Source organism: Antrostomus carolinensis, unplaced genomic scaffold (genome assembly GCF_000700745.2).
Source record: "Antrostomus carolinensis isolate BGI_N321 unplaced genomic scaffold, ASM70074v2 scaffold5440, whole genome shotgun sequence".
NCBI classification, from domain to species: domain Eukaryota; kingdom Metazoa; phylum Chordata; class Aves; order Caprimulgiformes; family Caprimulgidae; genus Antrostomus; species Antrostomus carolinensis.
In genome coordinates this window covers 1-14089 of record NW_010286309.1, presented here as the reverse complement: position 1 = coordinate 14089, position 14089 = coordinate 1, and the positions used below count along the sequence as shown (strand labels likewise).

The 14089-nt window shown below is 35.2% G+C and overlaps 1 protein-coding gene across 1 annotated transcript; it reads right to left on the bottom strand.

The window, feature by feature from the left end:
* Positions 1-9007: 9007 nt before the first annotated feature.
* On the bottom strand, positions 9008-14085 carry TMED5 (transmembrane p24 trafficking protein 5; the record flags this gene model as incomplete). The annotated part of the gene is made up of 4 exons (XM_010163071.2): positions 9008-9302; positions 11352-11535; positions 12127-12285; positions 14057-14085. Coding segments are annotated over 4 exons (591 nt in total), but the record flags the coding sequence as incomplete, so codon positions are not given.
* Between the last annotated feature and the right edge of the window lie 4 nt (positions 14086-14089).

Below are 14089 nucleotides of genomic sequence, written 5' to 3'. Positions count from 1 at the left end.
GGGGGTTTTAGCCAAAGAGTAAACAGAAGAGTATTCTTACTTTGGTTATTTGCTGTACTGCATAAGGTTAGTTTTCTTACATGTTTAAGGTTTACCACCAAAATAAAATTATGTAACATTTACAAATTACAGAATGGTTTAAAGTGTACTACTGTACTACCTGGCTTAGTACTTATTTGTTCCATTACTTGATTATTTGACTTTTTCTGCTCATCTTGAACATCTTGAAAAGGTGACTTTTTTAAGTTGTGGGGTTTTTGTTTTTGTGTTGTTTTTTTTTTCCTGTCGCCTTATAGCCAAAGGAAACAGAGAAAGCTTTTTATCCTGTGCTTGATTTATGGCTGGCCGGGTAATACTAGCTTTATGAAAATGCTAATTAAAAACTGCCACTTCTGTTTACCTTCACTAAAATGTGCGGTTTTTTCCTCACACCCTCAGCTATTAATTTAATGTTGCCTTGCCTATTGCTGCAATACTTTGATAACACAGCAACTTCATGTTAATTTTTGAATGTTTATATCTTGGGATAATGCCAGATGTAAAGCCTTTGTAACCTTACTCACACCACCTGTATCTGTCTTTATTGTTTCACTTTATCCAAGTCCTTTAACTCTAACTGAACACCAGCAGTATTTTTCATAAAGTTTCATTTAAAGATAAATATTGGAATGTACTTGGGGACTTGGGGGGGATGGGGTGGGAGTGGGGAGGGAGAAAATACTTGTCAAACTTAGGCTGTCCACAGACTTAACTATTGTGAATGTCATTGTTTCATTTTATTATGGTGGTTGACTTGACTCTGATGTTCGGTTTGTATTTTGGAATTTTTTTTTTCTTAGAATTAAAAGACCAACATTAAATGTGTGTATTTTTTGAGAGAGAAGAATGAGTTTTGATTCTGTATTCTTGTGAAGTACATACTTGGTGGCATTGTTCCCATCCATTGTTTATCTCTAGCTTTCCCATTACTGTCCTGGAGACACTTGCCCTGCACATAGACACTAACTAGTGTTCCAGCTATGCTTGAGGAATGCTTGTTAAAAGGTGTCATGTACTGGAAAAAACTGCCATAGTGCTGCTGAAGATACAGCTAGAATAGTAATTAAAGCACACCTACAAATGCCTTTCTCTCCTTTTATGTGTATTTTCTTGTATGTAGTAATGGAGTGTCTAAAGGAAAAATACAAATGTTGCTGTACTTAATGATTTCATTTTGGTATGACTTGATTATTGTATGTATGCATGTGTGTAAATATATGTAATTCAACTTTATTGTGGTCACTGACTTAGAACCATTTTTATGTGTATCAGATTTAATATTTTTCCACTATATATTATTTGTATTACAGTAGTATTTAGGTAGTTGAAGTCTCTCTTGAGGCTATTTTAAAAATGTAGGCATCACATGAGCAAGACAGCAAAGAAATAATGGCACATCACTGATCATAGTTGTAAAATAATCTTAATAGCAAACTATTTGTCAAATCATTGTTCTCAACAAAAACTTCAAGAGAAATTTTGAATAAAAACTATGCTTTTCTATGCATAAGAGACATTTTAAGTGAGATTACAATGAAATTTTGAAAAAAATATCTCAGTGTGATGATATGTGAAATGAAAGTTGATATTTTGATTGAACATGAAGACAGAAATAAACCAAAAAAGGCCTTGAAGGTGAAGACTAGCAGTTTGTGATCTGGGGTGGGGGAGGTAGGGGAAGATAAGCAGATAAACAGAAAAATGGTCATGTCTTTGGGACATCATACTAAAATGATCTTTAGTGTTATATTTTAAAAGGAAATTGTTGAATTGAGATGGAATGTGCCAAGTCTGGAGATAGAGCAATAGTTGGACCACAGCAATAAGGATGAACTGGACAACAGCATCAGTTCCGTGCACAGAGGGAAGAGGATGAATCTTGTAAATGCTGTGCAGGTAACACTTTTCAGGCTTTCAATTTTGTCATTTCTCTCGTTCCATCACATCTGCCTGAATGAAAAGTAACACTGTGGTTAAGGGTATGATGGCAGAAAATGCTGTTTTCTAGATGTGGAGGAAAGGATTCAGGATGGTGAGTTGTCTTGGGTTGGTGCTAAACTTAAGCTGATGGCTAAACACCCATGTGAAGGTGTCAGATCTACTGAGATTCTGATTTTGTCAGAAAAACATGGTAATGTGTGAGGAAAAAAAATTGAGTTGTAAACCTGAAGTTTGAAGAAAATTTGAGGTTTTTTTGGTGGGTTTTTTTTGGTTTTGTAATTTAAGTCATCTATAGGTGAGGTACAAAGAAGAGAAAGATGGGGAAAAGAGACTCCTTTGGAGTCCCTGAAGAAAGTTGAAAGGAGGATGACCATCTTGAAAAGATAGTGCAGGGCAATAGAATGAAAAGCAAAATATGAGAACAAGTAGAAGCTGTGCAGAGTCTGAGAATGAGCTTGGAATTCGATGCTTTTGCTCATCTTTCACTCCTATTGTTCAGCAACGACAGAAGATTTTTGTATTGTTGTGATGTTTTTATCTGTTTTGCAATTCTGAATCCTAATATTCCTCTCAGCTAGCTCATCTCTGCTATTTTTTAATCAGATTTTTTTCATATTCCAGCATTGAATTGTTCTGGTTTTCATTAATACCAAAATATTTTGCCTTGCAGATACTAGTTTTTCAAATACAGCTGTAGCTCATACAGTTCTTCTTGTATAATCTTTCTTTTAATCTGTTCACTGATATTGTTTCACTAGTGCTTGTTTCTTTTTCATGTGTTCTAACTTATGTTTCCAGCTTCTGAATTTGACAATATTCTGTTATCTTCCCGTTATTAGCTGTTTTGTGTTTGGCACTGATTGGTTTCCATGTGGTTGTAGTTTCCTAGTCTTCTGTTTACTTAATGTCTGGTGTGGTCGCACTAGCTTGCAATCTTGACATCTGCAGTCTTACTCTAATAAGCTCATCTACTTCAAAACTTGCTTTATGGCAACAAGCTAATTAATAGTTCTAACTTGCTCTAAATAGTTTGTTCTTGGGTAAGGACCATTTCAAAGTACTTAATTTGTGCTCTGCTATTCCCTAATGAATATTCACAAAACTGTTGCTGCTATTGCATTCACTCATGTCATCATCCAACTTGATAGTTATTGATTTGCTACTTGCACATTTCTCTCATTCATGAACATTACTACTTTGTGTTTTTCACCTATTTCCTCTAATTTGGTATTCATAACTTCACAAATCGGTTGCATGATAGCAGAGATTGGAACACAGGAAGATAGTAAAATTCTAGAGATTATCAACAATGGCTGGAAATTCAGGGAAAGGGAAACAATGAACAATTGGAAAGGTTTTCAGGCTGTAGGATGTTAAAAAATATTTGTAGTGCTAGCAGAATGAAAAAGTGAGCCTAAAAAGGGGAAGAATGTAAGGTAGAACTAAGAATTGATCAACATAACAGTACAGACTTCCTGGGTTAGGGAAAGTGATGCTTTTCTTGGTTAGGGAAGTGAGCCTGCTTCCTTCTTCCCAGTCTTGTGCTGTCATCTCATGGGAGAGAAGTGACTGGGAAGAATGATTTCAGGAGAAGCAGTGTAAGTGAATAATGGCTAAAGCATGCTGAGGGCTTTGTAGCGGGGTGGGTGTGATCTGGTTCTGCCCCTTTTCTGTCCAGAGAATGTAATCAAGAGTCTTCTCATTGATTGTTTGGAACTGGGATTCAATCGAACTGTCAGAAGCTTTTTGTATATATGGACAATCATGGGTATCTTTTGACTTGACTTTGATTTTTACCACTCCCTGAAATCCTCCAGCATAACAGAAAAATGACATTAATTAGATGGCTAATGTCAGGGCCTTTAACATAATGTTGAAATAAAAATACAGACCATAAATATATGCTTTTAAAACTTTTTATCTTGGCAACTCTATGCCTTCATTACACACCTATATTCTAATTTGGCAGGTAGCAGAAGAAGAGTGAAAAAAACGTGGGAAGAACTTCCAGAAACACTAAAGGAAGAAAGGGACTTGTGAGCTGTATGGGTCCCAGGTCTCATTAACTGTCCTCAACTGTAGCAATTGATAGCATGAGAGAAGATGCAATTCAGATGCTTCTGGTGAAACTGCAGCAATACAGGTGTGTTTACTATTACATTTAAAAATTATTTTTATTACTATTTTATTATCTTTACCTGTGATAAAAATCAAGTTACCTTAAGTAAATTGTTTTGAAAACAAAATCATACAATAAGGCATATAGCTTTTGATCTGCTCTGCAATAATTCACAAGTATGGTGCTTACTCACCTCTGCTAGCATTCTTCCTGTATGAACAGTGAGTTTCTGTAATAGGGTACTACTGGGACAGGGGGAAAGCTCAATTTACTTAGTTCCAGGCTGTCTTAATTAACTGCTGGGGTTAATGACTCTTTAGGACACGTTGTCAAGTAAATATTTATTTAAAAAATACTCAGGAAAGAAAAAGAGTAATTGTTGTGGCTGGTTGAATATATTTTTTAATAAGGTAGTCTTAGCACTGTACCATGTGGCTGTGGACTCAGGACAGTGCTGCAACCTGACAAATGAGCCGAGTTAGAGGGCAGTGCTGCACTGCTGAGTACGTGAGATGCGATGGACTTGTGCCATCTGAGGAACAAGTGGTGTGTTGTACATAGGAAGAAGTTAAAGCAGAAGGTCATTTCTCTCGGGGTGGACTTTGAGGGACCAGGAAAGGAACTTTTGTGTGTGTGCTGTCTTTGTCCAAAATGGTTTTTGATTATTTCACTGTGCATGTACCTTTTAAATTCAAACCACTGTTCCTTCTACCATTAATTGCCTGATCTGGCAACATAAGGGTTGTACCTTAGTATTTTATGATATCTACTTCATCGATTGAAAACACAGTACAAAAAGGAAGTTCCTGTTTCATTATTTGAACAATGTGGTTAGCAGGCTTCCGGACAGGCCCAGGTTTCTTGGGAGTCTTACGAAATTATAAACAAGCTCAGATTTGTTATGTGCATTACTTGATTAAGCTGAAAAAACTGCTCCAAAGTGTTGAGCTTTTAGTCTCAGGATCTTGCATAATTCTCTTATGAATAATGTTAAATTATTACATAGTAATGACTAGTAATAATTTACATTATGGGTTTCTTAATTGCTAGTTTGCTCTTCTGTGATACTACTTTCTTGTTCTCCTGTTTTTTCCCTAAGTGTTTATTTTTAATATGTTGACTATACCTAATCAGAAATTAAAATAGTTATATTGTGAAATAAATTGTTTCTTTAGAGGAGGAAAATGTAAGAATTGATGGAAGCACCAACAGGTCATCAGATAATGTCAGCTGATGTTTGCTGCTGAAAAATACTTTCAAAAAAAATTCTTCTCAGTTTCATGTGACTTATGTACTGCTGTTAACTGGAAATGCACAGACATGCAGACAAGTTGGAACAACTTACCCAGACAAAGTACCTTCTGTAAAGTCTTTTCTAAAAAGAGTTTGTGAGAACAGATGGGCATGGGGTTAGAGCAGTGAAGTGTTTTTTGAGTTTAAGTGTCAATTCGCTGCTGTCTTTCTGTGGTATGACAAGCTTAAAAATTCCCATAATTTGTTCCTTGGGATATTTCACTTTTTCTTTTTTTTAAGGTGAGAAACTTGGGCCTTGGTTTAGTTACTAACAAATAACACTCAACTGGACAAACAGTTTGCCAAAGTTACGGGTGCCGATTTAATACTAAGCTATCTTGACGTAGGCTGGTTTGAGGGTCTTACTGTCTCTTGCTTTGAACACAGAACTTTACTAGTCTCATTAGTATTATTGACCTCTATTGCACAAGACAGTACCTACTGTTCTTCCTGGAGTTGCTCCTAACCTTACTGCCTGCATAACTGGAAGCTGTGCTGTTCTCTGTGTGTGTGAGGGTGCAATAAGCTGCAGGTGCAATATGAAATGTAACTATTAATTAACGTGCAAATATTGGGGAAAAAAAATTAAGTTTCATACCTGACATGCATCTGATAGCTTAAGATTTATATAGTTGTCAGAGCAGAATGACACCAACCTCTAATCTGTATAACAGAAAATACATTTAGTTTTGAAGTTATTTACATCGATAAAGTTGATTTTGGGTTACAGTGAAGAACAGAATTCAAACACTTCATAAGGAAGAAAATAAAAAGCTGCATTACTAAAAACAGTTCTTGTTAGCTTAGCTTCTTTAATCTTTTGCAGCATTCATAGGTAAAGTTCTCTTCCTTCTTTATAAAATGAAGAACACAAACACAGGTTTAAACCTAATTTATTGAAAAATCTTAAGTTTTGCATAATTTTATTCAACATCTGAAAGTCTTAAAACATTTAACTCTGAATAAAAAGTCCATTAAGAAAAAAGTAGATTTATATTCTCCTTTGCAAGTGTTATGCAATCAAGAGCAATCTACTCTTCAAAATCCAAATGAAATTTTATCTGCAAGTTTAAGTGCCAAATCCTTCACCTATGATAAACATATTCCAGCTGCCAAAGCACGGTGACCTCTATAGTTATTCCCTGGTTCATTTTTTTTTTTATAATGAACCTTGAATGAGAATAAAATACAGTCAGAGCTCTTAGTTACAAAATAATAATTTCTTACAGATGAACTCTGCTGATAATTGTTGCATTATCTTCCTTCTACTAGAGACTGCGATTTGTAATCGGAGAAACTGCTGCAGTTCAGTCTTGTGTCTCTGTCTGCATTCATTAGCAGCTTAAGCTCATACACCACACTGTTTCACCACTGTCAGAGGGGCACAGCAGAGCAGCTGGGGAAACTAATCCCTCCCTTAGAAAACTTGGCAGAGTTCATCTGTTGGGAGGTCTGAGCTGAAATCTAGAATCTAGTAGTTTTGATATAAGAGGTAGATGTCTTGGTTACAGCTTCACAGGTGGTTTGTAGCATTGAACTCAGTGATGCAAACAAAGATAGATCTCCTCTAGCAAAAGGGGCAGAGCCCTAAGAATTTTATTTGCCTGTCTTGAAGGGACCTGAACAAAACCTTGGAAGTTGACTTCAGTGAGCTTTGGCTTATGCCCTAATGTAGATACTGGTATACTGGTACTGGGAGATGTACAGGGAAACAGCAGAAAAATATTATTTGCCACTGGAGCAGAAAGAATTAACTTTTCCTAGACTTTGTCCTGATCACAGAAACATGCTTTTTAATTCCAGGCAGTTTAGAACAGAAAGCATCATGTGGAAAAAGAAGATATGCAGAACCCTAAAGGGAAACAATCTTACTTGAGACACAGCTTTGCAGAAAGAGAAGGTAGCTCAACAGCTTTTGGAGCCCTCTGTAACAAGTTCTGTAAGGAATAATACTTTTGCTTATAAAAACTATTTAGAAATATTATTGCTAGGTCCCATTGTCTAAAGTTGAAGCATTGTTTCTATGTACTGTAGCCCTTGCTAGCATCTGCTTCATTTGAACAAATTGTTTCTTCATGCATCTACTGACCCTGTTTTATCTCCATAAAATAATTTTTTATCACAGAAAATTTCAAAGTTGCAGTTCTGCTGTTCATACCCAGGTAACCTGACAACAAGCAGGACATTTAATACACATACACTTTTTAAAATGCTTTTTAAAAAAGTTTAAGAAAGTGTTTTTTAAAAACACTTTTGTGATGAAATGAAGTTTAACACATTTATGCAGGAAATTTCAGTGACTTGGCACACTGTAAAAATTACTAACGTTGAACTATTAAAACCAGGTAATTCTTACACACTAGGGGTTTTTGCAAAAATTCTCCATACCCTCACTTCACTGTTAAAAGCCATTTCATCTAGAAATTACAAATTCCTGATTTGATGATAGCTTTGCCTTAGTTAAGTGATTATTACATATTCAGTTGATTCTAAATTTGAAGCCTGTACTTATTGCTCATGTAATTCATGCCTTACTCATATAAATAGCCAGATATAGAAACATTGCTCATATGAACTGAGTGTACTTGCACAGCTAAAAGACTTGTGAGGGTGAGCAAAAAGGGCAAGTTTAGGTAAACAGCTTTGGTTTTTCATGTAAGTCACCCTATTACTGCTCATTAGTCATAGATGTAGTAGACAAAAACTAATAAAAAATAAACTGGCAAATAAGAGGAGATCTGAGATTATAAAAAAATTAATGGTAAGGTAATACAACACCTCTCTCCCTTTATTAAAGGGAAAGAATAATATGAGAAATGACTTTTGAAAATTATCTATTACATGATGTTACAGTAACAAAGAGTTTGCAAACCATACTTCAAGGTGTGTGTGCATTTGTTTGTATAACATATAGTCAGTTGTCTCTTGAATCTCATGTAACAGCCAAAAAGAAAAATAGGGCTGCACAACTACAGGAAAGAAAGATTAATGAACAGGAATTCCACCTATATTCTCCAATTCTTTTCAACGTTGACTCAATTTCACATTGACAGTACTTTTTTAAAGTGCTGATGTTAAGACAGAGAGTTCTCATTTTGTTCTCTCAGTGTTAGCCCAGTGTTTCTCTGTGGTGCTGTACAACAAAAGCTGAGTATTTTTTAAAAACACCTAACTGAAGATAAATGATGGTAACTGCAGATTACCCCCATGGGCCCTAATCCTGTAAACACTTAGGCACATACATAAATGCATTTGATGTTTAACAGCAAATAAACCAGTGTCTAAGTTACCATTTAAAGTTTTATGGCAACATGAAAAAAAGGACAGTATTAACATTATTTTGCAGATGCACCAAGCATCCTGTGCACTATGCAAAAGTTACTCATTAACAATCATTAACAAATGCTACAAGTAAAAAAAAAAGTTAGTAGCAGTGGCAAAAATGGAAGAGCTTGGGGTAAGGCATTCTGTTGACGTTAAAAAAAACCCTACAAAACAACACCAAAACCAAACCAGACTACCACAAAAAAACAAACAGAAAAACCCAAAAAGCCCAACATGAATTGCAAATCTGATATCTACTGCCTGTTCAAAAGAATGAAAGGTCTTTTTTTCTTTCTTTACTGTAGTAGTTTCTTATTGCTCCCCCTCTCCCCCCATACCTGTTATACTGTTATGATCATACTGAATATTAAGTTCTACTTTTCCTCTTATCTTCAAAGAGACTTTTCAACATGTAAACCTGAACAGCTGATACCACAACCATTACTGCCAAGTTGACCATGGACCAGAAATTCACTCTGTCAAAGTTGCTTTCTTGTATATTTCGGTCACGAGCCTCAAATGCTCTGAGAAGGGTCTGAATCTGGACACTTTTGCTTAATCTGGCTTTGACACTGTTGATGGATTCCTGGTAAGTAACAAAAGAGTATTTTTAGAAGACAAAAAACAACACTTAAATTTATATCTTCCAACACAAAAAGTATTAATACTGTATTACTACCTGTAACTTAATTTCTTCCCAAGTAGACAGTTAATTTCATTTTAAAATATATAACTTGTCACAGAGTTTTCATTAATTTGTCTAGCCTGTTTATTGTGTATCAGCAAAAAGGATTAATTAACATAGCATTAATGTTTTATAGTAAGTAGTTTTATCCCCTCTTACAGGATAAGGAGGTGAGAGAGAAATCCAACCTAAAGCTGTTTTTTTAATATTCCATGTATCTTGGGGAACTGTGATTCCAGGTATTCAGACAAGTAAAGAGCAGTGATCTCTACAGAACTAGTCTCAAAACAAGCTATGTAGTAGCAGACAAATATAACTCTTTTTCTGCTGGATAATCAAATTAAGGCACTTTTTAATGCAAACTACCATCGAGACTATAGCTGTAGCAAAAGAAGCTGTAAATTAAAAAAAAAATAAATTAAACCCAGCAGTAACATTTTCTCCATGGATGTTTTCTGTTGTATATTTAACAAATATTTCAAAAGAGCTATTTTTGCAAGTCAAATTTTATGCTGATACTAAAGTTCATATGTTACAAGACAAGGCACATCAACACTATAAAAAAGCTTTAAAAGTAAGACACAATTCCCCATTTTCCCCAGCAAATAATGTTGTTTATTCTTAAACTACTGTTGATCTAAGTCCTCATAGAGCTTGCGAGTAAAGTAATAACTGAGTAAACAATAGAATCAAATACTAATATTACATTTACAAAAATTACCTACTTTGTAAGATCTGCAAGGCCCTCAAATAAAGAGAAATTCTGCATTTTTTTTTTCTTTTGGAAGAGTTAAGTATGTACACATGTAGCTATTAAATCCATTCAAGTACTGCTTGTAATTAGTGACAGAGGCATTTTCTTCACCATTTCCCCTACAAACTTTGTTCTTTCTAACTGTTTTGGTCACCATTTTTAAAGAAGATCTAGCCACCTTTTCAGATTCTGTGTTTGGTTTTAACTATTTCAAAGTGTATCACACAGCCACAAAAGATGTTAAACATTACTTGTTTTGTTTAAAAATTTGCATTTTGTTTGTTGCGGTAAATGGAACATAAACAATGTAATTCTCTACACCAGCATATTCAGTAAGTTTGTGGATGTTGGTTTTTTTGGGGGTGTTTTTGTTTGTTTGGTTTTTTTTAAGATACCTGTTCTCTGTAGCTAAGAGCAAACAAAAGCTTATTACATCCTAGCAAGCACCAAGAACAATGGTACAGGAACACCTTTGCTTCTAGAGTAATCTCAACATTTAACAATCACAAAAGGAAATAAAAGCTTTGACTTGGCTGTAGTCTTCATCCCACATCAAATAGGGTCAGGGTACAGTTTAAGCAAACACTACCATTTGTAGAATGTCTGCAAAGGTGAACCTGCAGTGTTGTACAGATTAACTCCTGTCCTGTTTATTAGTTTGAAAAGATGCAAATAAAGTTTTTTTTTTTTTCAGGGGAAAACCTAATAAAATAATATATAAATTACTGAAGATAGAAATATTAATCTATACACTGGTTAGGATACTTCTGCAAAGATGGGAAGAAGAGGCTGACCCAGTATTTTATTTTCAAACACTGATAAAATCTATGCAGTGATTCCAACTACATCATTGGAATTAAGCAATACTTTAATACTATAAATTTTCATTTCATTGCTGCTAGGGAAAAGTGTCCCACTTTAGCAGTAGGAAGAAAGGAAGCTGAACTGGAAATGAGTGACTGAGTGCTAGGCAGTTTCTTCTTGCTGATTAGAGGTCTACTGTGAAAATATTCTCAAGCTTCTGCATGGAAGCAGAGAGCTCCATAGTGCTAGGCTTCATGTATCAGTAAAAGCCAGGGGTAGACTGGAATAGTTTCCAGGATAATACACCAGACCAAGGCAGAATAGCTAAATGACATTGAGCTTTTTTGCCCAAATGTTATTGTGTTCAAAAGAATTAAAGATCAAGTACTAACCAGAATGTCTTCCAATTTCATATCTAGGAGATCTGTGCCTGTAACGTACTTCTTCCAGTCTTCCTGATCTTGTCTGTCTTCTCCCATATTGTCCAAGATCAGTTCAAAGAAAATCACCTTTTCAGAAATGGTACTGAATGTATTGTCAAAGCAGAACATGTAATCTCCATCTTCTGTTTCCACCCTGTGTATATAAGCAAAATGTCATTAAATTAACTACACATTTTGTGCTTGTTCTCAAAAAGCAAGTTTTTCTCAGCAAACTTTTCTCTTTAAGAATGACAATCAAGCACTTAGAAATAACTGAATACGCTTTTCATATGAAAATAAGAAATCTAAAGACACATTACAAATTGCACAGTCACAGCAAAACAATCCCACTCACTCTAAAGGTTTAAAATTATTAAGACAGCAGCTTAGTTTCATTTTCCTTTATTGGGATTTTGAGTAATTGGGACTTTTTAGCTTACATGACTGACAAGATCTTTTGATATTAGATGTGGAGGCCTTTTCCAGCTCCACAATTATTATTTTCAGTCACTGTCCATTAGCAGCTATTCTTAAAACAAAATATCCTTCACTTCATGGTAAGATCCATGTAAAAAGCATTTGGTGTTTATAAAAAGGTACTTGGTATTTTCAAACTGTCCTATTAGAAAGTCTTTTGTAATACTAAGGAATAAAAAATATCTTTATTTTAGTTATATTTGTTAAAGAAACCAAAAAAGTACTTTATGTAACACATCTGAGTTTGTTTTAAGATTTTTAAACTTACGTATGAACTCCATCTGATTTTCTTTCATCAAAAACTAGAGTTTCACCTTTTGGAGATAATAGATGAAAATCAACATCTAATCCTGCTCCATCTAGAACCTGTAAGAGAAGAAACTCTAACCAGTGGAATTCCTGTTTGCATTGCTGATGGAAACATTTTTAGGGAACATAAACATTTTTAGGTAAGGGAACTGACACAGAATTGGAAAGCTGAATCTCTCTGTATGTGTTCAGACCAAGTTAACTGGAAGCATTAAAACTAGTTCAACCCAAAAGCATTTTTAGCTATTTCAAATCTTAAAACTAAATCTGCTAGGTTGAGCTTATATTGAACCCTTCCCTAATTGTTTTTAAGAATGTGTACAATTATACCAAGGGGCAGGGTTAGGTACCCTGTAAGAATACCAACAGATGGCTAAATCTAGTGTTTCCTTGGCAGACATTATCAGTGAGCAAGTACTGGTGCTAGTTCAGGTACAAATTTTGTAACAAAGGTCTGTCACTTTTACATATCTACACACACATCTGTACAAGAACCCAATCTGCAGAATCATCTGTAACATCTCTTTGTTGGGTTAATTAACAGTGTAGAAGACAGGACTAGACTTATGCCAATCAAAGCTGTACAACAGGCCTTCTCACCTTTTAATATAGATTTAAGGTCTGAATTCTTCCAGAGCATTCTCATTTCCCAAAGGAATCGAAGGTATTTAGCTTCCTAAGCTCACAGTGAGTGTACAAAGCTGTGCTGTTTAAATGTATAACATAGCTACAGTTATCACTGCATCTGTTGTGTTGTAGAAATTCTGTATAGGGAAGGTAGTAACTGCATAAGGGGGCAGAGGGGGATCATTTTTATGACATTGGTTAGGTCCATGCTAGGAGATTTTGTTTGTTTGTTTGCTTGTTTTCCAGTAAACAGCGATTTCTATAAAACAAAAATTGAGGGCAAAGTTTACACTGGCCAAAAGTGACACTGGAGACTTACCAAAAAAAACCAAAACAAAAGAGAGAAAGGACAAGGAAAATTAGTAGCTAACAGTTGATCAAATTAAAAACCATACATAAGAGTGATGTACCTTTAGGGCTATGATACAAGCCCTGGAACAAAACTGTATCGGCATTATTGCATTCTGTCTTTGGAGAATGACCTGTATCTCTTTAGCCACTAACAATTCAGGATAATTAAGTACAAGATAAATTAATACAAGATAAAAAAGATAATTTTCCAATAGCATACAGAGCTCCTTTTCTGCACATTCAAATAGAAAGATGAATGTTAGCAGTACTGCTGAGAAATTTATGCCCAAGTAGAAATAAATTGTTATACACATTTGTTCTCTCTAAAATATTTATTTGGATTATTATTATTAAAATAAAATCCTCATTCTTTTATTCTTGTTCAGTTCTGCATGTAGCAATAATCAGAAAAGAATCAGGGATTTCAGCTTTGTATTTTTACTGGGAAAGCAGTAAAACTCAGGGAAGCAGAGGGGAAAAAAAAGGACGAGGTGGGAGGGTGGGTGGAGAGTGACAGATCCTGGCCAATTCTGAGGCACAGCAGCAGGATGGGAAAATACAGACCTTAATGTTAGTCTACTTAAATAAGATTGTTTTTAAAAAAACTTTCATAATTGAGATAAAAGATGTTTAATATCAACGAAGGTAGGTAAGTAGGGGTTTTGTGCATCAGCAGCACCTTTTTTTATGCTTTAGAGCAACTACACAAGGTCACAGCCGTTAATTTTCTATATTTTTGCCATTGTAGAGGATGGCAACTTGAGATCGTGTAAAGTAAGAAATATAAATCCATTAGAATGCTTTAAGAAAGGCTGTAAAAGCGTATTTTCTTTTCTCCCAAAGGTGCAGCTTTTCCCAGGATGTAATTCCGCGGCGGCTCTGTGGACGCCACCCCAGGCAGCCGAGCCCAGCGGCGACCCGCGGGCAGGACGTGCGGGCAGCGG